The sequence below is a fragment of the Orycteropus afer genome, unplaced genomic scaffold, assembly GCF_000298275.1.
Source record: "Orycteropus afer afer isolate SDZICR_OR568_19922 unplaced genomic scaffold, OryAfe1.0 scaffold00300, whole genome shotgun sequence".
Taxonomy (NCBI): Eukaryota; Metazoa; Chordata; class Mammalia; order Tubulidentata; family Orycteropodidae; genus Orycteropus; species Orycteropus afer.
The window spans coordinates 3,059,556-3,085,333 of record NW_006921887.1 but is presented as its reverse complement, the minus strand read 5'-3'; the positions used below and the strand labels follow the sequence as shown (position 1 = coordinate 3,085,333).

At 40.5% G+C, this 25,778-nt stretch overlaps 1 protein-coding gene across 1 annotated transcript in view; it reads left to right on the top strand.

Moving 5' to 3' along the window:
- The window catches only part of LIFR (LIF receptor subunit alpha), a 62,110-nt gene that overhangs the window by 20,079 nt on the left and 16,253 nt on the right, over positions 1-25,778 (top strand). The window contains exons 5-13 of the mRNA XM_007951581.1: positions 260-434; positions 817-1,068; positions 3,802-3,931; positions 4,385-4,554; positions 7,989-8,134; positions 9,590-9,752; positions 15,150-15,220; positions 18,232-18,445; positions 22,504-22,683. Coding sequence (XP_007949772.1) covers positions 260-434; positions 817-1,068; positions 3,802-3,931; positions 4,385-4,554; positions 7,989-8,134; positions 9,590-9,752; positions 15,150-15,220; positions 18,232-18,445; positions 22,504-22,683 — 1,501 coding nt within the window. The remainder of the gene's footprint in view (positions 1-259; positions 435-816; positions 1,069-3,801; positions 3,932-4,384; positions 4,555-7,988; positions 8,135-9,589; positions 9,753-15,149; positions 15,221-18,231; positions 18,446-22,503; positions 22,684-25,778) is intronic.

Sequence of the window (25,778 nt, the reverse complement as noted above, 5' to 3'; positions counted from 1 at the left end):
CATTCCATTATTTTCTCTCTGAAAAATGGAAATCATTTAGGCAATGGTATGTTTTCTTGTGTACAATATTGTATGATAATGTGCTAGGGCCTAAAGGAGAAGAAGTAAACATAAATAAATCATGATATGCCTTATAGAAAACAGATAGTTTTACAACTATCTGGTGGTGATATACAGTCTATTATATTTTTTAATCCTAAAGGAAAGGAGAACATACCACTATTTAGAAATCTAATTTTATGTTTGTGTTCATTTTTAGATTACCCACAACACAACTCTGAATGGTAAAGATACAGTTCATCACTTGAGTTGGACCTCAGACATCCCTTTGGAGTGTGTCACCCATTATGTGGAAATGAGATGCTACATTGATGATCTTCATTTCTCTGGTCACAAAGAGTGGAGTGACTGGAGCCCAATGAAGAACATTTCTTGTGAGCTTTATAGTTAAAGAATTTTTTTAATTCTTTGGGGGATGTATCTGTAGGCTATCACAATATATATTGTACATAAACCAAAGCGAACTCACTGCCATCGAGTCCATTCCGACTTATAGCGACCCCCTTTGGGTTTCTGAGACAGTAAATCTTTACGGAAGTAAATTGCCCCATCTTCCTTCCACGGAAGAGCTGGTGGGTTTGAACCACCAACCCTTTGGTTGGCAGTCTAGGTACCTTAGGCACTACATCACCAGAACTCCTTTATTTTGTATATAGTGGACTATTATAAAAATAATCTTTTTTTAAAGTCTATTATGGATATTATTTTCTGTTAAAAGACTTCTAAATTATTTGTAATTCCTTTTGTTATTTCTAGGGTTGCCTGGTCTGCGTAGGGTTTTTCCTCAAGACAAAGTCATACTTGTAGGCTCAGATATAACTGTTTGTTTTATAATTCAAGAAAAAGTTTTATCAGCACATGTTGGCAAAGAAAAGTATCCCCTTATCCATCTTGATGGAGAAAATGTTGCAATCAAGATCTCTAATATTTCTGCTTCTCCAAGTAGTGGAACAAATGTTCTTTTCACAGCAGACGCCATTGTGGATGGAACAGTTATATTTGCAGGATGTAAGTATATAATATTAAAGAGAGAATTCCTGATTTTTTGTTCCTCCTGAGAGCCTTAATTCTTTTTCTTCAGAGTGATTATGTTTCTTTCTTATTTCTTTGCTCATTGTAGGTTTTATAGCAGTGTTTGGAATGTCCAGCTGCTATTCTTTAGTTTAGATTCTTTGTTGGGTCAAAGCATCCCAATCATCATTGGGATGTAATAATTTCTTAATTCCAAATTGTTCAAGTAGGAATTATTTCTTAGAAATTAATTTACCACCTAGTTAAAGTTTACTTTCTTAAGTTCCTGAATTAAAGATACTATAATATTTTTACACGGAATCTTTCAGAAGCATAATACATGCTTCTTCAACTTTTGAGACATAAGTTTGATGGGGAAAAGAGTGGTTGGAGGACAAGGACAGGAGGAAGATTTACTGTATTCTTTATATAATGTATATGTCATAATTCAGGGGCATTTTTGTTAACATGATCACTGCTACAGTTATAAAATCCCATGACATTTCCAAAGGTTGCTTTGGTGGATTGCCATATCTACACGATTTGTGTAGATAAGTCCACAGATTATTATGTATTTAGAGTTTTTAGTCTAAATTGTATAGTTTTTTGTGTCCTTCTGGGTGATTGCTTGTGGTACCAAAAAGGGAGGTATTAGCTTAAAAGTATGCAAGAAAACAATTAAAATGTTGTTGTAATGTTGTTATGTGCCGTTGAGTCGGACCCAACTCATAGCGACCCCTCCTTGGGTTTCCGAGGTAGTATCACTACGTAAGTAGATTGCCCCATCTTCCTTATGAGGAGTGGCTGGTGGGTTTGAACCACCAGCCTCCTGATCAGCAGTCAAGTGCCTTAGGCACTATGCTACCAGAACTAGAGATGACAATATGTGTTGTTGCCATTTTTGTTCCTTCCAAGCATATTCTAATCTTTCATCATAGTACAAGAACAAACCTGTTTAGTTCATCTTTTAACCTTAATTTATAATGTTTGGAGGTTGAGATACAGTGGAGTATTTCTCAATTCAAAAGCAGCAATAACATTGTCTTTTAGTGGAAACTCTTCAGAAACTTAAAAGTGATGGTGTGAGATAGGGATCAAAATGAATTTTGTTTCCCATATGCATATCCTTTTAACTTACTATTTATTGAAAAGAATTTTTGAATCCACTTGTCAGTTTCTCCTTATATACACACACACATGCATAATCAAAACCACCTAGGATTTTGACTGGAATTACATTAAATATATAGATTGATTTTGGAGAATATTCATTTTTACATTATTGAGTTTCTAAACCATGAACATATGCCTCCATTGATTTAAGTCTTTAATTTAGCTCAGTGATGTCAGGTCTTGTATATCTTTTGGCACATTTATTAATGGACATTTGATATTTTCTGATGCTATTGAAAATGGCTGAGCTTTTTAAATTTTATTTTTTATTTGCTGGTATATACAAATACATTTGATCTGCTTGATATTGACCTTATACTTACCTTCTGTTAATTCTTTTGCAACTTAATTTTTTTAAAAAAAGAAAATCAGTACGTTGCATTTCAAATATTTTCTTCTCTTTTTCCTTCTGTTTTCTACTTCTTCTTTCTAGTTTACTTTTGTTATTCAGATTTTAAGTATTTCACCTGAATACTTTTGCCAAATCCTAAAAATATTCAACAGTTTAAATATATTCAAATTACTTGACATGTAATTTTAGTAAAGTTGCCTGTAAGTTTAGCTTTAGATTTAAAATATTTCCAAAATAAATATGATGTTATTTTAATTGTCAAATTGTTAACATTTTCATATGAGGTATCCATTATTCCTCTTAATATTTGAAATGTCATTGATAGAGGCTATTCTTATCTCTGGGAAAAGGGATGTGAAATTTTCTAAGTCTTAGTTGATAAACTGGACTGTTTCAAAAATTTATTTAAAAAAATTACAGAATGTTTTTTAACAAGTGGATTATTAAAAAGAAAAACAAAACCTACCTTTTAATGAAAGATAATTTCAGTGAATATGACTATAGGAAATAACTTTCTGTAATGTTTGGTTCAACATGGTTACAGAAATAACAGTTTTCACAGTAAGCAATGTCAGACTGCAGTATCCATGTATCATTCTTAAAGTCTCAAAAAAAAAAAACTAATCTTTTTTTATTTTGGAGTCCTGCCTTACAAAACTGGGGAGAACTGTTCCAATAAAGAGTAAAAACAACAAAACAGCCGCATATATAGTGATGCAGAATATTACTAACACTTTTACTTTGTAAATAATCATCCTTATCACTTATATAAGAACTTTTGAAATGTATGACATGACTTATATTGGCTTTATATAGATGATAATACCTTTCAACTTTAAATTTTTTAAAATTAACTTGTTGGATACAGGTTAGTTTGAGAGATATGGCCAGCTCTGAAATATAATTCAAGGGAAAAAATAATAGTTGATCTCTTCAAGTTGCTACTGGGGAGTTTCCAAACTAGCTAAAAGTCCTTCTTTAGTATGTTTTTGCCTGTCACTTCTGATATACTGTGAACTTGGATAAACCACACTGTGGAAAGAATGATAATTCCTGTATTGTTCAGAAGTAAAACAAACAGTAAATTATTTCCTTTTTGAGGAAATTGTGCAAAATGTGACCAACATTTACAAAACATTACATTGTCAGGGAAAATATATTTAATTTTAAGTAACTACAGGTTTTTTTTTTCTTTTTCCTTTTAGATCCACCTGATATTCCTCAAAAACTAAACTGTGAAACACACAATTTAAAGGATATTATATGCACTTGGAACCCAGGAAGGTCAACAGGATTGTTGGGTCCACGCAATACAAGTTACACCTTGTTTGAAAGGTGGGTGATTGTGAAAGGATCTGAAACTTAAATGGCAAGGCATACATGGAAAGACGTTAAATGACGTAGAAAAACACTTTGTTTCATTTACAAAATTAGCAAGATTCACAACTAAGCGTGCTGTATAAAATTGAGTAAGTATCAGTGCTGCAAGCTCAATATGTGGAGACTGGACTGCTTGCCTCTTTGTTTCGAGCAGCTTGGGAGGAATAACCCTCATTATAAACAGGGACTGTTTCTGGATAGTGGGCCATGGGTCCTTCTGATTTTCTTCTATTTGCCTCCTGTATCTTAAACATTTTCTTCTAGGATTATGTAATATGTTTATAACTACAAATATAAACTTTTCAAAAAACTAATAATTAGAAATTCACTCATTCATTTTTTTCTGCAATGTTTATCTCATACCCTTCTGATCATATTTTAACATTGTTTATTGATCTTTCAATTCAGTTTTTCAGGGAAAACTGTTACTTTTAAAAGAACTGAAGAGGCCACAAGTGAAGACTATCAGTTATTCTTTCCAATGATTCCAAACAGGGAAATATATAATTTTACTTTGAATGCCTACAATCCTTTGGGTCAATCAGAATCAACAATATTAGTCAATATAACTGAAAGAGGTAAGCTGCTGCATAAACCAGTATCATAAAAAATAACATTAGAAGTGGCAAAACATCTGGATATTAATAAAACTGCTTGTAGAGATTACTTTTTACGGACTGTTTCCTTTATAGTTATTGAATATTAAGTAAATTTTATTTAAAAAGCCTTAAAATATGTAATTTCAACTTTCACCATGCTGTTTTTAAATACAAATATGAATGAGTCATTTTTATAGAAACCACAAATGGCTTTGTCTAATAGGTTTGAAAAAAAATTTGTCCAAATTTTCAAAAACTTTTTATTTTGAAATAACTGTAGCCTCATTCAGGTGGCCGCAAAAATGGTTCACAAGAGTTCCATGAACCCGTCACCCAGTTTTCCCAGTGGTGACATTTTATCTAACTGTAGTATGATATCAAAACCAGGAAATGGACAATACTGCTGCCTGTACTGCTGACATTACTCAGCATTCATTTGTATTTGTTATGTGCATGTATGTGTGTATATATACTTCTGTGCAATTTGATCCCATGTATAGATTCATATAACCACAGCCACCATCAAGGCACAGAACTGTTGCATTACCACAAAGATCTCCCTCCCCTACCCTTTTAGCTCCACCTGCTCGCATGCACACACACATGCAAGCACGCTCACACTCCTATCCCTGTCCTTTGGAGACCACTAACCTTTTATTGTCTGTCATTTTCAGAATGTTACATGAATGGAGGCATACAATATGTAACCTTTTGAGATTGGCATTTCTTACTAAGAATAAAATCCTTGAGGGGCATCCAAGTTGTTACATATACGATAGTTTGTTCCTTTTTATTGCTGCTGATTTCTGAATTTTTACCAAGCTTATCAATATGTAGCTCAAAATACAAATAAAATGTAGTCAGTCTCTTGCATTCTTTCTTACAGTCATTCTGTGCACATCAACTCCGTGCTAGGCTCTATGCAGAAAGCTTTGTCACAGAGGCCTTCCCACGGACACTCACGGTTGGGGGAGAGGGCTTAAACCAAATGTGTTACAGTATAGCCTGGTGGTGCAAATGGTTAAGAGCTTGGCTGTTACCCGAAAAGTTGGCGGTTCGAACCCACCCCCTGGCTACACGGAAGAAAGACCTGGCAATCTTTCTTCATAAAGCTTCTTCTTGTTGTTAGGTGCTATGGAGTCGGTCTTGACTCATGGCAAACCTGGGTACAACAGAGTGAAACAGTGCCTCGTCGTGCACCACCCTCCGAGTCGTCGCCATGCTGAGTCCATTGTTGTAGCCGCTGTGTCCGTCCAGCTCATTGAGGTCCCCACTTTTTCATTGCCCTCTGCTTTCCCTAGCATGATAGCCGTCCCTAGAGACTGGTCCATTCTGACAACATGACCAAAGCATGTAAGACAAAGTCTGGCCATTCTCCCTTCTAAGAAGCATTCCAGCTGTACTTCCTCCAAGACAGATTTGTTCATTCTTCTAGTAGTCTATGGTATATTCAGTATTCCTCACCAACACCACAATTTAAATGCCTCCGTTCTGCAGTCTTCCTGACTGATTCATTGTCAAGCTTTCCCGTGCATATTCGGCTATTGGAAATACCATGGCTTGGGTCATGCACACCTTAGTCTTCAAAGTGTCATCTTTGCTCTTAAATGCTTTAAAGAGGACTTCTGCAGCAGATTCGCCCAGCGTAATTCATTGTGTGATTTCTTGACTGCTGTTTTCATGGCTGTACATGGTGGAGCTAAGTAAAATGAAATCCTTGACATCTTCACTCTTTTGTGTGTTTATCATGAAGTTGCTTATTTGGTCTAGTTGTAAGGATTTTTGTTTATCGAGGTGTAATGCGTACTGAAGGCCGTAATGTTTGTGTAAATGCTTCAAATCTTCACTTTCAGCAAGCAGAGTTATGTCGTCTGCATATCACAGGTTGTTAATGCGTCTTCCTCCAGGCCTGATGCCACGTTCCTCTTCATGTGGTCCAGCTTCTCGGATTATGTGCTCAGCATACAGATTGAATAAGTGTGGTGAAAGGATACAACCCTGACACACACCTTTCCTGATTTTAAAACACAGTATCCCCTTGTTCTATTTGAACAGCCAAGAAGACATTATGGCACGGTTTTAATCTGTCACATGGGGTCACTCTGAGTCAAAATCAACTCGAAGGTACCTAACAGATGATTAGTCAATGATCCTGTTGCCTTATTTCTGAATATCAGTCACTTGTTATAGTCCTTGCTTCCAGTCATCTTTATTGTTTTTTTTCCTAACATCAGAATGGCTACACTTTACGGTTGAGTGGTAGTGTTTATATGTATTTGTCTGCCCTTTCCCTTTACAATCTTTATTTCCCATTTGATTGTTTTTTACCACTCAAATTGGCGTAAACGCTGTTTAATTTGCACTAATGCCTAACGTATCTAGTGTGGACTGGGCAGTGTGTCGTTCTTTTGTACACAGGGTTGCTGTAAGTTGGAATCGACTTGATGGCACCGAACTTTGCTTTGCTGTAGCTTTGTTCTTGCCAGGACCTTACCTAAAGTGTTTTTCTGCATCCATTTTGCCAGTTTAGCCTGATCCTTCCTTCAAAGCTCATGTTAAGTTCCATCTTCACCCTTAAAACCTTCCCTCCCACACTCATATTCAAATTCCTGTAGCAGTTAATTTCTGTACCACTCATTTAGTATACCTATGCTTGTTTATGGAGCTCTGGTAGCGTAGTGCCTAAGGCACTTGACTGCTATTCTGAAGGCTGGCAGTTCAAACTCACCAGCCACTCCTCAGAGGAAGGTTGGGCAGTCTACTTCCGTAGTTATACCGCTTCCGCAACCCAAGGAGGGGTCGCCATGAGTCAGATCCGACTCGACGGTACACAACAACAACAACAACAACAACATGTTTGTTTATATTCTTTCTTTTTGCTTGTCATTCTCCAAGTGAATTAGAAGTTTCTTAAAGGTAGAGACTATGATCTTACTGCCTTTTAATATTCCCAGTGCCAGTGAAGAACCTTGACTGTTACTGGTTCTTGAAAAAATGTTGCATGATGTTAGCAGTAAAAGTCGAATTTGTGGACTCCACATGTTGTCGTTGCTAGGTTCTATTGAGTTGATTTTGACTCCTGACAACCCTGTATGGAAGAGTAGAGCTGCCCCATAGGGTTTTCTTGGCTGTAATCTTCACAGAAGTAGATTGCCAGGTCTTTCTCCACAGAGCCACTGGATGGATTTGAACCACCAACCTTTGAGTTCACAGCCAAAAGCTTACATTTGTTTATCAGGGCTTCTAGTCCACAGATACAGGACAAGATGACAGGGTGTTGTTGAAAAGAACTGATGATACCTTTCTTGATTTGTGTTTTGTTTTGTTTTGTCATATTAGAAAACAGCTAGTCACTGTTTTCTAATAAATAAATAAACTTTTTAAGTAATTAATTTTTTAAATTATATTTACAGTTCATCTCCATACACCTACTTCATTCAAAGTGAAGGATATTAATTCATCAGCTATTGCACTTTCTTGGCGCTTACCAGGCAACCTTACAAATACTAATCTTTTATGTCAAATTGAAATTAATACAAGTAATTCAGTACAAGAATTGGTGAGTATGATTCTTTTGCAAACTTGTGTTGAGGTTATTTTGGAGAAAATACTGTGTTTAAAAAAAGAATCAATTAAGTTGATGTGTGTAAAATCTCAGATTATTTACTGTAGTGATTTATGAAGAGCAGACATTATATATTAGGTATTATATAGAACAGAAATTATGTACCAATGTAATAACAGCATTATTTCAGCATTTGAAAACACTTATAAGACTGGATATTATAGAACATAAGTTTGACTTTTAATAAACACAGTGTTCCCAGGTCTAGTATAGTGCCTGGCATAGCTAGCGTTGTGTGTATTTGTGAATGAATAAGTAGTTTTTGCTAGAACCTTTAACAGCAATTAATGAATTAACTGACATCAGCAAGTCGAAGTGATCTTTAAAATTGCAGAGAGCAGCAAAGGAAGCAAGTTATGATAATTGGTAATTGTAAGTTAAAATATGACTTTTTGATGCATTTTCATCGTTTAGGCTGACTTTATACTGCACCATCGTAGAATTTGTGGTTCAAAAACCAAATAACCAAACCCAGTGCTGTCATTGATTTTGGCCCATAGCACAGAGTTAGAACTGCCCCCATAGAGTTTCAAAGGCTGTAATCTTTATAGAAGCAGGTCCACAGAGTAGCTAGTGGGTTTGAACCATTGATCTGGGATTAGCAGTTAAGTGCTTTAACCATTGTGCCACCAGGGCTCCTTATAATTTGTAGTAGATCCAAAATAAATGATACTGCACTTTAATATTCATTTAGAAAGGTATTGATGATTTGTAGGAATTTAGTCAAAACTTTAAAATGTAACCCAGAAAGCTTCTTTGTGTAGTAAGTAGGAGCTCAGAGCTTTTCCTGAAACATATAAATCCTTAAAGTGACTTAGAATTCCTTCATTTTTATTTTCAATATTTGAAGGAAGTACTTGTTGACTATTTACTTCATGTTTAGCACCATGCTAGAGATTCTAAGTGACGTATAAAAAGATGCATAAAAGATGATGCCTGCCACTAAGAAGCTTTTTTCAACTTTCATGTGAATAATCTAACCTCAAAGTTATCTCAAATTACCAAATTATGTTAAGGTTTATTGCATCACCATCAACCATTGACCGATGATTCAGAAGTTCTAGAACAAAATTTATGATCATCTTTGCATAATTTAATTGACCATTATTACTTAGATTCATTTTTTTGGATTAAAAAGACTTCCTAATTTTGTTTATGGCTATTATACAGCATAATTTTACTGACTTGGCATGTATAAGAAAATTAAAATATTACAGTGGATGAATTGTTTTTGCTGTTATACATTCAAATACATGGACTTCCAGTGGATTCATGTTACATATTTAAGCAGCTTTCATTTAAAAGTGTGTTTGTATGTAAATGTATTCATATGCATATATAATACACACACACCCACGCGTACATATTGATTGATTTTTTTCCTAATAGCGGAACGTCACAATCAAAGGAGTAGAAAATTCAAAGTATCTCATTGCCGTGGACAAGTTAAATCCATATACTAATTATACTTTTCGGATTCGCTGTTCTACTGAAACATTCTGGAAATGGAGTGACTGGACCATTGAAAAACAGCATCTGACAACAGAAGCCAGTAAGTCAGCTAAGAGATTTTATGGCTAATTACTACTGTGCATCCAGGAGCTCTGGTAGCATAGTGGCTAAAGCACTTGACTGCTAACCAGAAGGCTGGCGGTTCAAACCCACCAGCCACTCCTCGGAAGGAAGGTTGGGCAATCCTACTTCCGTAGTGATACTGCCTCGGAAGCCCAAGGAGGTGTGGCTATGAGTCGGGGCCGACTTGACGGCACATAACAACAACAACTGTGCATCCAGAAGGTTCACAGCTTTTTTTGAAAAGTGTTACCAAAGGGCCTAAGAGAAGGGGAATGGTTAGATAAATTGTGTAATACCTGTTAATAAAATATTACACGAACATTTTAAGTGCTGGTTTTAAAAGTTTTAGGATAATACGGAAAAAGACTTAACATGCTGTGTGAAAGGATGAGGCTAGCATGTCCACAGTATGGTTGCAACTGTATTAAAATGATGCACAGGAAATCAAACTTGAGACTGCAGTCAGAGGTGGTATGATTTTTCTCCCATTCTTTCCTCCTTTCACTATAATCTTTATATTGTGTTTAGATTGCCTTTTTTTTGTTTTGCAACTCATACACATTTTCTTTGGTGACACTGATTTCAGGCTTCACAGAGTAACTGCGTTCTTCCCACTGCCTGCCTGTGTTTACTGTTTGCTTTTGTCCTTCTTTCCTATACCTTCCTGCCTTTTGAGAAAATACTTCCCTGGGCAGATGCTGCCCTTTTGATACAAGTTGATTGTTCTAAGAAGTGTGTATCTTCCTGGTGTTATGTTCACCTTACAGACCTAACGTTTGGCTGCAAGTTGGGCCTGAAGGATGTGTAAGGGCCTTAGTGTCAGGGGTTCTACTAGTCTCTCTCAGACCACTAGGCCTGGTCTTTTTTGTTGATTTTTGTTCCACAGTTTTCTCCCATTGTATCCAGGACCTCCTATTGTGATCCCTTTCAGAGCAGTCAGCAGTGGTAGCCAGGCACCATCTAGTTGTTCTGGTCTCAGAGTCATGGAGGCTAGATTGCACATGGTCCATTGCAAATTGTTTCCTTCTATCCTTGATTTTCTTCATTCTTCTTTGCTCTGGACAGGGAGAGACCAATGGTTGCACTTTAGATGGTGACTCGCAAGCTTTTAAGACCCCAGTTGCTACTCACCAAAGTAGGATATAGAGCATAATCCCCAAGGACAGTGTCCATCATCCTTCTGGGCTATGTTATGCCATAGACCTTGGTGTCTCTTAAAGATTATGGTCCTGAGCTCCCAGGCCCAGCAACTCATTCCATCAAGGTATTTGTTTATAGCTGAGAAGTTTCTATAACTTTGTCCTCTGTATACTATATTCATAGATATGTTTGCAGCATATGTAAACTCATACGTAGACATTTCCTCTGTCAGACGTGGGTATGTGTAGTCCCGTTTGCTTTCCAACTCCTCTTCAGCCTGTGTGTATGCGTCTGCTTTTGTATCCACTCATAGATTATTGTTGGTACTGCTATTGCAGAATTGGGAATGTTAGTACTATTTACCTTTGTAAGTGCTATCTATAAGTAAATAGGGTAAATCACTAACTAGAGGCTAGGCAAGTATTGGGTGAAGGGAGAAGCGCTATGCAGTAAGGGGGAGGTCAGCGCAAAATGATCAAGGCAGAGGAAGACACCGGCAGAGCCCAGAGTCAGAGGCACAAAGGGAAATAGTGTTAGACTTCCTTTTAATTGAAAACAATTATTAATAAAGAAAACTTAAAGAATCTTTTTTGGGGACCTAAGCCTGAAACATGGATGGGGCTAAAAGATCTTGAATGTTACTTTCCATAGTACAGTTAGGCCAACATGCGTATAAAATCAGGTAACTGCTTTTCCAGGTATGTTAATTTTGAAAGGATGGGATTTTATCCTTGAATAACCAAATGTTAGCTTTAAAACAAAACTTAGATACGGGTATAATTTTTGGGCATCACCCAACAAAAGACACCAAAAGCATTATCTGCACTGTGTAATATAGGGGATAAGAGGATTTCTTCCAAAAAAATCGACAAACTGTAAAGCAAAAATGATAGATGTTAATTCAGATTTTACCTCTCCCATGAAAACAGGGAGCTCTGGTGGCATAGTGCCTAAGGCATTTGATTGCTAACCAGAAGGATTCCAGTTCAAACCCACCAGCCACTCCTCGGAAGGAAGGTTGGGGTAATCTGCTTCAGTAGTGATACTGTCTCAGGATGTTGGGGAACCTGTACAGTATGTGTAAGAATTCTAGGTATCCTCAAAAATGAATCCTAAACTTGGATCTAGAGAGGACTGTATTACTCATTATGGATATGTAACAAATAACTCCAAAAGACATTGTATTAAAATAGCAAACATTCATCATCTCACAGTTTCTCTGGGTCTAAAATCAAGGAGCAGCTTAGCTGGGCGGCTCTGGTTCCAGGTTTCTCGTGACTTCAGTTGGCATGTGGGTGGAACTACAAAGCTTCAGTGAAGCCAGAGGATCCCGTGGCTGTTGGCAGAAGGCCTCAGCCCCTCACCATGCAGGCCTCTCCATGGGACTGTTGGAGTGTCCTCATGACGTGGCAGCTTGCTTGCCAGTGACTGAGCGAAGACAGCTCAGGCACACGCCACAGCATTTTGTATAACCTAGGGTCAGAAGTAGGAGCTCTGGTAGCACAGTGGTTAAGGCACTTGACTGCTAACCAGAAGGCTGGTGGTTCAAACCCACCAGCCACTCCTCGGAAGGAAGGTTGGGCATTCCTACTTCCGTAGTGATACTGCCTCGGAAACCCAAGGAGGGGTCGCTATGAGTCGGGGCCGACTCGATGGCAAACAACAACAACAACAAGGGTCAGAAGTAACACACTGTCACGTCTGCCACATCCTTTTGGTCACACAGGTCAGCCCTGATAGCAGGGGCAGAGTAAGTAAGGTAAGCACAGGCTTACTTGGCCTTACGTACTGTGGTAGTTAGGGTTGTGTGTCATCTTGGCTGGGCCATGGTTTTGTGTGGCTGAGCAGCTGGATGTTGTTATTCCCCAGGATGAGACTGTAATCGCCTTCATGGTCGAATTTGCTTGAGCAGCTAGGGAGCTGCCTTTGGGGTGTGGCCAGTGTATGAGGAGAAACTTTGGGGCAGATTGAGAGCTTTTGGCGCATATGGATCCTGCGCTTGGCTGAGTCTTCATCTCAGCGGCCTGCCGTGTTGTCTGCCAGTCTTGGGACTGTACCTGGCCTTGAACCAGCGGCCTGCTGTGTTGCTTGCTTATCTTGAGATCGTGCCATTTTACCCATTGATCTTGGGTTTGTCAGATTTAGCAGCCAGCAGCTGCGTGAGTCAGAAAAAGCCTGCAGCTCTAGGGGTCCTGGAACAGGAGGCAGAGCTGAAGCCCAAGGTGGAGGAACCTTCACCCAGCCCCTGGAGCCAGCACTTTGAACTCGGACTTCTAGCCTCCTAAACTGAAAGAGAATCAATCCCTGTTTGTTAAAGCCACCCATTTGTGGTGTGTCTGTTACAGCAGCAATAGAGAACCAAGACACTTCCTATCCTGTGGTTCACTGCAGGTAAGCACGGGCGTACTTACCCAAATTAATAAGTAAGGACAAGGAAGCCTGCTTCCCTTGTTTAGTGAGTACTCCATCCCTATCAGGGATTATAAATGTGAAAAGAGACTTTGATTCTATAGGAAGGTGCTATGGGGCTGAAAGGGAAACAGATGCCAGCCACACCTGGAAGCAGAATCTTTGCTGTGGTGAAAAAATGTGAAATTGTTCACTACAGATTAGTAAGTAACCACAAGTAAGCCCGTGCTTACCTTGCTTGTTATATAATTTGACACTGCTGATGCAGGTGGGAGGGGACTACTCAGGCCATGAGTGGTGGCAGGAGACGTGAGACTCTGGCCATTTTGGAGCATGGCTACCACAGCAGCGTTTGCCTTCAGCTAATGAGCAGCATTTGCCAAGAGGAAACGTCTTGTTTATACTTCATTAAGATGAAGGCATTGACTCAGCTAACAAATATTTATTGAGCACACATTATTTGTCAGGAATTGTTCTAGTCACCAGGGATATAGCCATTAATAAAATAGCTCTGCCTGTGGAGTTTATAGCAGAGAGGATTAGAAATAAATTTGAAACACACACAGAAGTATTGCCAGGTAATGATGAAATCCATAGAGAAAAATCCCAGGAAGGAGTCTAGGGGGAATGATGGCCAGGTGGTGAGAGAGATGAAGGAATTGCAGTTTTAAATGGGACAGTTACAAAAGACCTCACTGATAAGGTAGCATTTGAGCTGAGATACAGTAAGTTAAGAAGGCCCAACTTAGGGACAGCTCCTTCTTGCTCTTTAATGTTATGTGAATTCGCCCTTACTTTGAAATGATTGAACCAGCACATTCTTCATCACGTTCACTTACTGCACGTGCAGCTTTGAAATCATTGAAAAGGCTTCCAGCCTTTTCTGCTTAAGGCACTTGACTGCTAACCAGAAGGCTGGCGGTTCAAACCCACTAGCCACTCCTCGGAAGGAAGATGGGGCAGTCTATTTCCGTAGTGATACTGCCTCGGAAACCCAAGGAGGGGTCGCTATGAGTTGGTCCGACTCGACAGCACGTAACAACAACAACAACAACCCCAAACCAAACCAAACCAAACCCAGTGCCACTGAGTCAATTCCGACTCATGGTGACCATATGAGACAGAGTAGAACTGTGCCATAGGGTTTCCAAGGCTGTAAATCTTTATGGAAGCAGACTGTCTCATCTTTCTCCTGTGAAGCAGCTGATGGGTTTGAACCTCCGTCCTTTTTTTTAGTAGCCGAATACTTTAACCACTGTGTCACCGGAGCTCCTTTCTTGCATTAAAATAAGGCTAAATAAGAACTGTGTGCACCTATTCCAACTTACCTATAAGTTCAACTTAAAGACACACTTAGGAACGGGCCTTCTTTGTAACTGGAGACTGTCTCTGTAAAGTTAAGGAAACCAGCCACATGGTTTATCTAGGGGAAGAGAGTTCTTGGCAGAGACATAGAAAATGCAGAGTCTGAGGCAGCTATCCTTGGCATGTCTGAGGAACAGCAGTCAGCCAGTATAGGCTGAAAGCAGATTTGAGTAAGGAGGAGGTCAGATGACATGGGACAGAGAGGTCCCCAAGGATCAGTGGGGTAGGGCCTTGAGGGTGAGTTTTACCCATTCTGAGGGTCTTGTGTTTTCCAGAGGCTGCAAGCTCAACTTTTCCATTTCCCTTATTTTGTAAGTGGAAGCCACTGAACTGCTTCACATTTTTATTGAGAATTCTAGATACCCTAGAAAAATAACTCAGGCACCATCTCAGTTATTGATCGCATCAATGGATCTGTATTAATTGTCTTCAAATACTAACTTTTGAATCTCCTTCCTAGTTCCTTCAAAGGGACCAGATACTTGGAGAGAGTGGAGTTCTGATGGGAAAAATTTAATAATCTATTGGAAGGTAAATATCTAATTTTCCTTGAATACTTCAATAACTGTTATACTAAGCTGCTTTTTCAGTTATTAAGGATCTAGGATTTCCTACACTGCCTTAAAGTATTGGTGAAACTCTAATCTGGTTTCTAAAACCCCCTCATCCCTGGTCACTGCTGAGTCACTGGTCATTTTCATTTGGGATTGTTGCTCTCAGGCTACGAAGTGTCTGTCAGTGTTACAAATGCCGTCTTCTTCACTTAGTGAGAAACACAGACTAAATCTGCTAGTTAGAATCCCAAGTATTTGTTGCTTTTTTCTTCTGTGAATGGAAAACTTCTTATTTAAATCATGTGTAATTTGTCTTCCTTAAATAAATTATATTACATTATTTCAGTTACAAAGTTGCATGATTTTGTAAAGTTTTTCAGATAAAGTATGAATTTTATTATGCTTTACCAGCTTTTCTGTCCTAGAGCAGACTTCTTTGCTGCTGTGTTTTTGACTGATTTATGAACATCAAAAGCATATAAACAGTTCTTTTCTTCATCATACTTTTTATTGTGTCAAAAATATACGTAACAAAACGTGCCATCTCAAGCGTTTTCACGTGTAGGATTCACAGCGTTGGTGACAGTCTTCACGGTGTGCACCCGTTCTTGCGTTCCTTTTCCGAATCACCCCACCACCCTTCACGTAAACTCAGTACCCCTCAGTGTCCTTTTGCAGCTGTCGTGTTTCACTCTGCATGACGTTATCGAGGTTTATCCATGTCCTGGCGTGCGTCAGGACCTCCTATCTCTTTGTGGCTGAGTTATATCAGATTGTATAAAAGCAGTCATAATTGGATTCCTTTGAATAGTGAATCTTGTTACTGCAAGTAAAGCACCTTTATTTTGACAAAAAATTGGCATTAATACAACTTTGAGTAAAGCGAAGTATGTGTGCAAGTTCAGTGTAAATAAAGTCCACTGCTTGGGGCTGACTGTCACATTCCTCTTTCCTTCTTGATTAGAAAACCCCCGTCTGCTCTCAGTTGCCTGTTCCAGTATCACGATAATATGGCAACTGCTTTACAAATTACTCCAGTGTAGAGGAAGTTTGGAATATTGATAGATTTCATTAGGATATTACTATTCAACCTAGATGAATACTTAACCAAGAATTAAAAATACTGAAGTGATCCACATTCTGAATTCAATGACTAGGTTGATGTTGATGCCGTTTGTGAAGGAAGACCACAGTTGGGTGTAAGACTGAGTGTGCTGAGTTTTTTATACCTGTGTCACTGGGATATCCAGGTGGTGATTTGATAGCACAGGAGAGAGGTCACAGGTGAAGACGTCCCTTTGAGTAGCATATAAATGGGCTCTCTCAGGAGGGGGATACAAGGTGAAAGAGGACTAGGGATGTGGAACCTTGAGTGATAGCAACACGTAAGGCTTGGCAAAGGAAGAAGATACAGCGGAGGACATTGAGAGGGTCACAGGGGCAGGAAGGCCAGAAGGAAATAGTTATTGCTGAGACCACGGGAAGAGGATGGTAGGGGGTTTGTGGTCAACAATCAAATGAACCCCACAAGTCTTAAGACTAAAATATATCCACAAGACTGGGGTATGAGGGAGTCATCAGACATCTTTACTGGAGCCGTGTTTTCAGAACAGTATTAATGTCAGTGTCAGTCTAGATCAGAGGTCCCATGGTGGTGTATAAATCAGGGCAGTCTTTTTGAAAAGCATTTTAGTTATATGAAACAGAGAGTCTTGAATGTTCACTTCCGTCTACTTTTGGGAATTCTTACTAAATTCATTCTATGAAGAAGAAACCAAAAGGTTCATCAGAATTTTACTACGTAGTATTGTTAAAAATTGGGACAACTTTAATTTATATGAGGAAATCAAGTAAACTGATAAAAAATGCTCTGTGAAATATAAAGCCATTAACATGTATAAATATATTAATGTGGACAGATGTGTATTATGGAAACACGAACAAAGGGTATAAAATTAATGTAATACGATTAAAACAATCTTCCAAAAAAGTTTGCACCTAGAAAAGCAACTGGAAGGAAATACCAAGATAAGAGGAGCTCTGGTAGCATAGTGGGTAAGGCACTTGACTGCTTACCAGAAGGCTGGCGGTTCAAACCCACCAGCCACTCCTCGGAAGGAAGATGGGGCAATCTACTTCCGTAGTGATACTGCCTCGGAAACCCAAGGAGGGGTCGCTGTAAGTCAGGTCTGACTCGATGGCACATAACAACAACAACAAGAGCAACTACAAGGAGCTATGGTGACACAGTGGTTAAAGCATTTGGGGGCTAATCAAAAGGTTGATGGTTCACACACACCAGCCACTCTGCAAGAGAAAGATGAGGCTGTCTGCTTCCATAAAGATTTATAGCCTTGGAAACCCTGTGGGACAGTTCTGCTTTGTCCTGTAGGGTCAGAAATGACTTCATGAGAAAACAAAAAAATGTTTAAAAAAAAAAACTTGTAAGTGTTCTGTTTTGTTTTTAAGTAAAACATTTCTTTTTCTGCTTCTATAAAGTAAGACAGTAATTATTTTTTGTATTTAATTTTCAAATTTCTGTGTATCCCTGCTGCTTACAGTCAGTAGTTTCTCTTCCTCCTCACTCCCTGGTTTACCATGTCACCTACTGGATGCATGGTCCAGTTGCCATGGCATCACTTCCAGCTCAGGGAGACCCCATGCATGTTAGAGTAGAACTGTGCCCCACAGGGTTTTCAATGGCTGGTTTCCTAAAAGGAGATTGCCAGGCCTTTGTTCTAAGGTGCCTTATGAACCTTCAGCCTTTCTGTTAGTATCCAAGCATGTTAACCATTTGCACCACTCAGCGTCTTCATCCAGGTCACAGTGGATTTCAAATCTGTGTTTCACTGTTAACAACTTCCTCTTTTCTGACATTACCTTGTTATTATTAACGTAATATCCAGGTTAGACTTGATGGTCCAGCCTATTCACATAGTTACGTTACGCAGGTTTTTTGTAACGATTTCTTTATTACGTTTTTCTTAGCCTTTACCCATTAATGAAGCTAATGGAAGAATCCTTTCCTATAATGTATCGTGTTCTTCGGATGACGAAACGCAGTCCCTTTCTGAGATTCCTGATCGTCAACACAAAGCAGAAATACAACTTGATAAAAACGATTACATCATTAGTGTGGTTGCAAAAAATTCTGTGGGCTCATCTCCACCTTCAAAGATAGCTAGTATGGAAATTCCACATGGTGAGTCCTTAAGATAATAATGTATATGAACCAAGATACTGAAGTGAAAAATTTTGAAGGTGGTGTTGCTCTTATGTAATATCAGCATTCTTCTGATATGCCCTGTTGCTGATAATACATAAGGAACAATGAGGAAGATAATGTCTAACGTTCATTGAGAGACAGCATTCATTACTATTGACTCAAAGCACCTACAAGGATGGAAAAAATGGCTGTACTCTTCACATTACCACCTGATGTTGGGGGTTATGGTGGCAGAGAGTACTTAAGAAGAATTGTTTTAACAGCTTATTCAAATACTATTTTCAGTTATTGCTTTAAGATTATGAGAGTTTATACTCTATCAGCTAGGCTGTTTTGCAAACTATCAGGAAAAAAAAACTTCTCAAATGGCAGCTTTATTGATAAAGTCTTTATTAATTCAATCCTTTATTACTAAGAAATTCTTCCTATGGTGTAAATTAAATCTTCAAACTAAGCTAACAGTAATAAACTTTGGTATAATTTCTAGGTTGATTTAGTGCCTGCCTTTAAATTTTAAAGGCGCTCTGGTGGCTCAGTGGTTAGATTATTTGGCTGCTAACCAAAAGTTCGTCAGTTCAAACCGACCAGCAGCTCTTCAGGAGAAAGATGAGGCAGGCTGCTTCCATACAGGTTGACGGCCTTGCAAACCCTATGGGGCGGTTCTACTCTGTCTTATAGGGTTGCTGTGTGCCAGAATCGTCTTGGTGACAGTGGGCTGTTGGTTTAAACTTTATGGCTTACCATGAGAACATCCTCCTTGGCCTCCATCTTGATGGCCTTTTGAGTCATGAGTCTTCAGTGGCCACTTCTTCCTTCTCTCCATTAACTCGCCCTCCCAGTCATTCTCTGGTCCCTGCTTTGCTGTCCTGCCCCAATATGGATGCCTTCCACCCCTTTTTTTTTAATCACCACTCACTCAGAGGAGGAAAAATTGGTCCAGTTAGGGTCCTCTAGGTATCTATCTTTTCAGTTCTTGAGGGAGGCAGTTTCTTATGGCTTATTACTTTACTTGCTGTTTTGCTCTGTTGGCCATGGGGGGATTAGGAGGAAAGCCCAGTACATTTCAGAGACAGAGATACAGCCCAATGACCAAGAGCCCAGAGAGCGGCACACACTGGGTGGGAGAGGTCTGAATGGTGGTGGTGTAGCAGATACAGGGAGGTAGGGGTTAGAACAAAGCAGACTAATTTCCCTTAATTTTGGCATTCCCCCCCCCCCAAAAAAAAAAAAACTAATGTATGAATATCCATTAGAGGAGAAGACAACATGGTAGTATACAAAAAAAAAAAAAATATACTGTCATTGAGTCAATTTTGACTCATAGCCACCCCTCCTTGAGTTTCTGAGACAGTATCTCTATGGAAGTAGATTGCCCATCCTTCCTTCTGAGGAGTGGCTGGTAGGTTTGAACCACCAGCCTTTTGGTTAGCAGTCAGATGCCTTAGGCACTATGCCACCAGAGCTCCCAGAGTAATGGTATAGATAATACATTTTGCAGCTTTCATAATAATAGGCAGTAGCCTTGTTGTCTTTCAGTACAGGAACTATTTAAAAAAAAAAAAGAAGCCACGGCCATTGAGTCAGTTCTGACTCATAGAGACCCCCATTGGGTTTCCAAGGCTGTAAGTCTTTACGGAAGTAGATTGCCTCATCTTCCACCTGCAGAGCATCTGGTGGGTTTCAAACGGCCCACCTTCTGGTTAGTAGCCAAATGCCTTACCTGCTGTGCCACCAGAGCTCTGTTGTTTTAAGAGACACGTGGAAAAGGAAGCAGCTAGTCAGGAACCATGTGTGTCTCAGAGGACAGTAATTTAGAGTTGACCGTGGACCAGCCTTCAGCTTGTGGAGCATTCCCACAGCCCCAGAACGAATCAGGACCTGGAGGGTTTCTCCAGCTTGGAGGTTTGACAGCCTCAGTGCAGATTTACACAGTAGGTTTTTAATTAACTTGAACCAAAAAGCTGTTATGGCCAAAGTCTTTTGTATTCTAGGCCAGATGGTTGTCTCGTGCTCAGTAGTAGTTGCTTTCTTTCAATTTATTGTGGTTTGGGTGAAAGTTTACAAAGCAAATTGGTTTTCCAGTCAAGGATTTATGCACATTTTGTTTCATAACATTAATTACAGTCCCCTCAGTGTAACAGCACTCTTCCCACTTCCTCCCCAGTTCTCCTTTTCCATGGCTCTCCTTTCCTGCCCTTCCTGCCTTCTGAGGTTGGTTTTTGGGCGTGGCTGCTCTTGTGGCCTCGTCTCATAGGGTGTTTTGTTCTCAGGATTAAGTTCCTCTGTAGGTTCATTAATGCAAATTGTGTTCAAAAAACTTTCCTGAGTAGTCCCCAGTTTCCTGAATCCTTACATGTAAATCAGGAATAGAAATGGCTTCTTTTCTTCAGCTACTGTGGGAAGTTTCCCTCTTACTCTTGGTCACAACCCTGACCAATCACCACAGCCCCCCCAGCCCCACCCTGCTTCCCTCTCCTTCCCTGCAGCCTCTACAGAGTGTGTGTCAGTAATCCACACATTGCTTTGTAGGCTTTCTCCCCTCTCTATGCCCACATGGTCCATCCCATTCCTCGGCTTCACCACATTTCAGCAGTTCACCTAGTCCTCCCCACCTGATCTCCTGGTCTCCCAGAATCCCCTTGTTTTGGTTACCTAGTGCCACTGTGACAGGAAGAGACCACAAATGGGATACTCCTTTAACAAACAGGAGTTTACTTTCTTACAGTTTGGAGTCTTTAAATCCGAGTCAAAGTGCCAGGCTCTAGAGGCTGGGTGAAAGCGCCTCAACCTTGGGCTTGAGCTCTGCTTCGTGTTCCCAGCCCACTGATGCTGGAGACTTGTCTTCACTCAGACAGCTGCTGGCTGCTAGGCTGACAAACCCAAGCTCAACAAGTGAAAAGGCACAGTCCCAATGTTACCAAACAACACAGCAGGTCATTGATTCAAGTCCATTGAAAGTCCCAGGATCAGCAGAGCATGGCAGGCTGCTGAACAATGACTCAGCTACATACAGAGTTCGAGTGTGCCAGAAAGCTGGAGACCATTCCCAAAGCTGCTGCTTATATACAGGAAGTAGACCACATTCCCTAAAGCAGCTACTCAGCTGCTTGTGGTAGATCCTACCATGGAGCTGATTGCCAGTCTCATCATGGAGAATAACTACCACCAGCTGCCCAGACACTCAACCAGGCCTAGCCAAGTTGACACACCACCTTAACTACCACACCCCTCCAGCCCACCTGTAGTGTTGTAAGCTTGAAGGAAAGAGCAGATGAGGAGGGTGAACCCATTGACCCAGAACTCATTTCTCGTGTGCCTACTCTGCCAGGTGCTAGGACTATAGACAAAGCCGGTGCCTGTGCTCAGGGAGCTCACAGTGGCTGGGAAGAGGCAGGAGTCCAGCTGCCCACTGGTGGGCTTCACCAGCCTCCCGCCTCCCTTCCTCCTCTCATCCTGGTCCTGATTCCTTCCGCCCCACCCTTTTGATCTCTCTGGCCTGGCCATAGTACATCACTACCAGGTCCTAAGTGCCTTTTGATTTTTTGCTGGGAAAGTGACCTTTGAAAAAAATTATGTGTCTACAGGTAGTTACTATAATTGTTAGAACAAAAATAGCAATGGCTATTTTAACCTTTGCCTCGGAAGGAAGATGAGGCAATCTACTTCCGTAGTGATACTGCCTCGGAAACCCAAGGAGGGGTCGCTGTGAGTCGGGTCCAACTCAACGGCACATAACAACAAAGGTTTATCTAGTTTGAGTGCTATTTAAAACTTTCTGTAGTGGTGTAATTTGGTGGCATAGTGCCTGAGGCATTTGACTACAAACCAGAAGGCTGGCGGTTCAAAACCACCAGCCACTCGTTGGAAGGAAGATTGGGCAATCTACTTCCATAGTGTTATTGGAAACCCAAGGAGGGGTCGCTATGAGTTGGATCCGATTTGATGGCAGTGAGTTAGTTTGAGCCCATTTTCATGAGGTTTCCCTTATCCTTGTGTTTTTAACACCAGCACACTATCTTTCTTTCTTGTTGAAGATGACCTCAAAATAGAGCAGGCTGTTGGGATGGGAGATGGGATTGTCCTCACTTGGAATTATGATCCCAACATGACTTGTGACTACGTGATTCAGTGGTGTAACACATCCCGGCCTGGGCCCTGCCTGATGGACTGGAAAAAAGTTCCTTCAAACAGCACAGAAGCGGTGATAGAATCTGGTAAGGAGAATTAATGTCTGTCAATTGAGATTCTGAAAAATGATTGTTAAAAAGAGCAAGATACAGTGTGACTGAGGGGCCATGAGATGGTCATTCTTCACTCCTGGTGTGAAGTGAAGTGGTTTGACTTTGCTCCAGAGCAGTCTGTGCTTTGGAACAGTGTGCACAAGAAAGGCTTCATACCATTTGATCTGGTAATTCCTTAACTAGAAACTTTCTATAAGAAAGAATCAGAGAGTGACACAGATTTACATCTAATAATGCTCATCAAAACATTTTTTTGTAATAGTGAAAAACTGGAAACAATCCAAATACGGCATAGGAAAATTAGTAAATGGTAGATCTGTAAAATGGAATGTTAAGTGGCATTAAAAATTGTGTTGAAGTATATTTAACAACTTGGGGAAATGCTCATGAAAAAGATGGCTGTAAAACTATGCAGTGTGGTCTCTCAGGGTTTTTTTTTGCCTGGGTTTACTCAGGGCCCAGGTTACTGAGGTTAGGGAGAGACTGATTGCATAGGACTCATATCTATTATCCTGTTCCCTGATATAGCACCAGGGGGCATCAATATGGCAGTGAGTGCAGTGTGGGTGGGGATCTGGCATCCCGAGTGGCTAGTGAGCCTGAGAATTTTGGAAGGTGGGTTGTTCTTGATGCAGTACAATCTGAGGAAGTTTAGAACTGAGGGGAATGTGGTAACCTACAGTCTAAGCCAGCCTCATTTTTTGAAATTGTAGCGCTCTTTCTAGTCTTCTCATTCCTTCTAAATAGCTGCTGAGAGTGCATCGTGCCTTGGCCCCTGGATTTCTGGGCCCTGTATGTAGCCTGTCGGTAGTGATGCTTCATGACGTCATTCACCTCTCATGGTCTCCCTAGTGCTAGTGCAGTGCAGGAGAGCGGACAGCCTGCTAATGACTCTTCTCACAGGGAATGCTCCCTCCTTGGTTCCCTTATTCTGTATCAGACAGTGAGGGTGAGTCCATTCGTTGGTTGGATTATCACATGTGTGGGTTCAGGCTACTTTCTAATTATACTAACTGAGGACACATCAGGAGTCTGATTACTTCTTTCATCGGGAACATACTCTTCTCGGTTCCCTTCTTCTCTGTCAGTGTGGCTGAGCCCCATTTCTGAGGTTATCACATATGATTCAGGTTGTGTTCCAGTTCTGTTTGTACTACATTCATACTCTCCCACATGTAGAATTGGCCAAAGCGGTGATTTTCTGCTGACCTGTTCCTTCCAGCATCCTTCCCTTGGCAGAGAGGCCAACTGTACTCCACTCCCCTTTCCTGCACCTTCCCTAGCAATTACATGACTCCAGTGTATACCTTGATGTAAATTCAAACCGTCCGCCATCCTTTCTCACCAGGACTTTGAGGAGAGTCGGAATGGGGTGGGGTGGGGTACAGTGGAGGTGGAGAGTAGTCTCCTTAGATGGGTTATCCAGGACTATGGTAAATTGAAGCTGAGACCTGGGGGAGAAGAAGCAGCCTTGTGGCTCTATGCTGAGGCCTACAGTGAAGGCCTACCAAAACCAAACCCAAACCCACTGCCATAGAGTCAATTCCGACTCATAGTGACCCCTGTTGGGTTTCCAAGGTGGTAAATCTTTACGGAAGTAGTTTGCCCAGGCTTGATTCTGTGGAGTGACTGGTGGGTTTGAACCACCAACCTTCTGCTTAGCAGTCAAATGCCTTAGTCATTGTGCTACCAGAACTCCTTGTGAAGGCCTACAGTGGGTGAGAAATAAGGCTCAGGAGTTGGGTTACATGTCCAGGGTCATAAAAGTATGTAATAGACCCAGAACTCAAATTCAAAGCAATTCAGGGCTCAAGAGGCTAAGATTTTTGTCTTGATTCTCACCCTTGAGCATGTAGAGCAGCGAATGGCACATAGTAGGCACTTCTTTTTCTTTGTCACCAGTCATCTAACCATTCAGCTCTCCTTTAAGACCTCAGTGCACATTCCAAATGCTCTGACTCTCTCAGACACTCAGACTCTTTTTTTTGGGGGGGGGGGGGGGGGTAAGGGGAGGGTGGAGTGGTGATGGTAAGAGGGCAGTATCTTATGGAATATCTATATATACAGTTTTAACACAAAACTAGGTACAGATTTAACTAACCACACATGCAGTATAAACCCACAGTTATCATAAGCGTACCTCTCTCCCTGAAGAAAAAAATGCAAAAGTAAGCACTGTTGGCAGTGTTTGAGTGGTCCCTTTATATACTTAATTAATGCTTCTCAGCAGATAACATTTAAGGGAAAACATTGCAGGGAAAAAAAGTTAAAATCACAGATAGTCTCTCCAGTTTTCTCAGGTATGATTTTAGAGGTTGACCATCTCACTTTTGCATCTGTAGACCTCTGGTGTTCTGTGGGCACGGAAGCAGAGGGCTATGCTTTAACCACACTAGAGTAACTGTTGTGGTGGTGGTGTTAGGTGCCATTGAGTCAGTTCCGATTCATAGCGACCCTGTGTAAAACAGGACGAAACTGCCCAGCCTTGCGCCAGCCTCACAGTCCTTGCTATATCTGAGCCCATTGTGGCAGCCACTGTGTCAGTCAGTCTCATTGAGGGCCTTCCCCTTTTTGGCTGACCTACTTTACCAAGCATGATATCCTTCAAGGAATGGTCCCTTCTGACAACATGACCAAAGTAGGTCAGAGGAAGTCTGGCCATTCTCACTTCCAAGGAGCATTCCGGCTGCACTTCTTCCAGGACAGGTTTGTTCCTTATTCTGGCAGTCCATGGTACTTTCAGTATTCTTCACCAACACCTCATCAACAACTCAAAAGCATCAACTCTTTGGTCTTCCTTATTCATTGTCCAGCTTTCACATGCATATGAGGCAATTAGGCACACCTTAGTCTTCAAAGAGACATCTTGGCTCTTCAGCACTTTAAAGAGGTCTTTTGCAGCAGATTTGCCCAGTGCAATACGTCATTTGATTTCTTGACTGCTGCTTCCATTGATGCTGATTGTGGAACCAAAGTAATATGAAATATTACTAGAGTAACTAAGGAGCTTTGGTAGTGTAATGCCTAAGGCACTTGACTGCTAACCAGAAGGCTGGCAGTTCAAACCC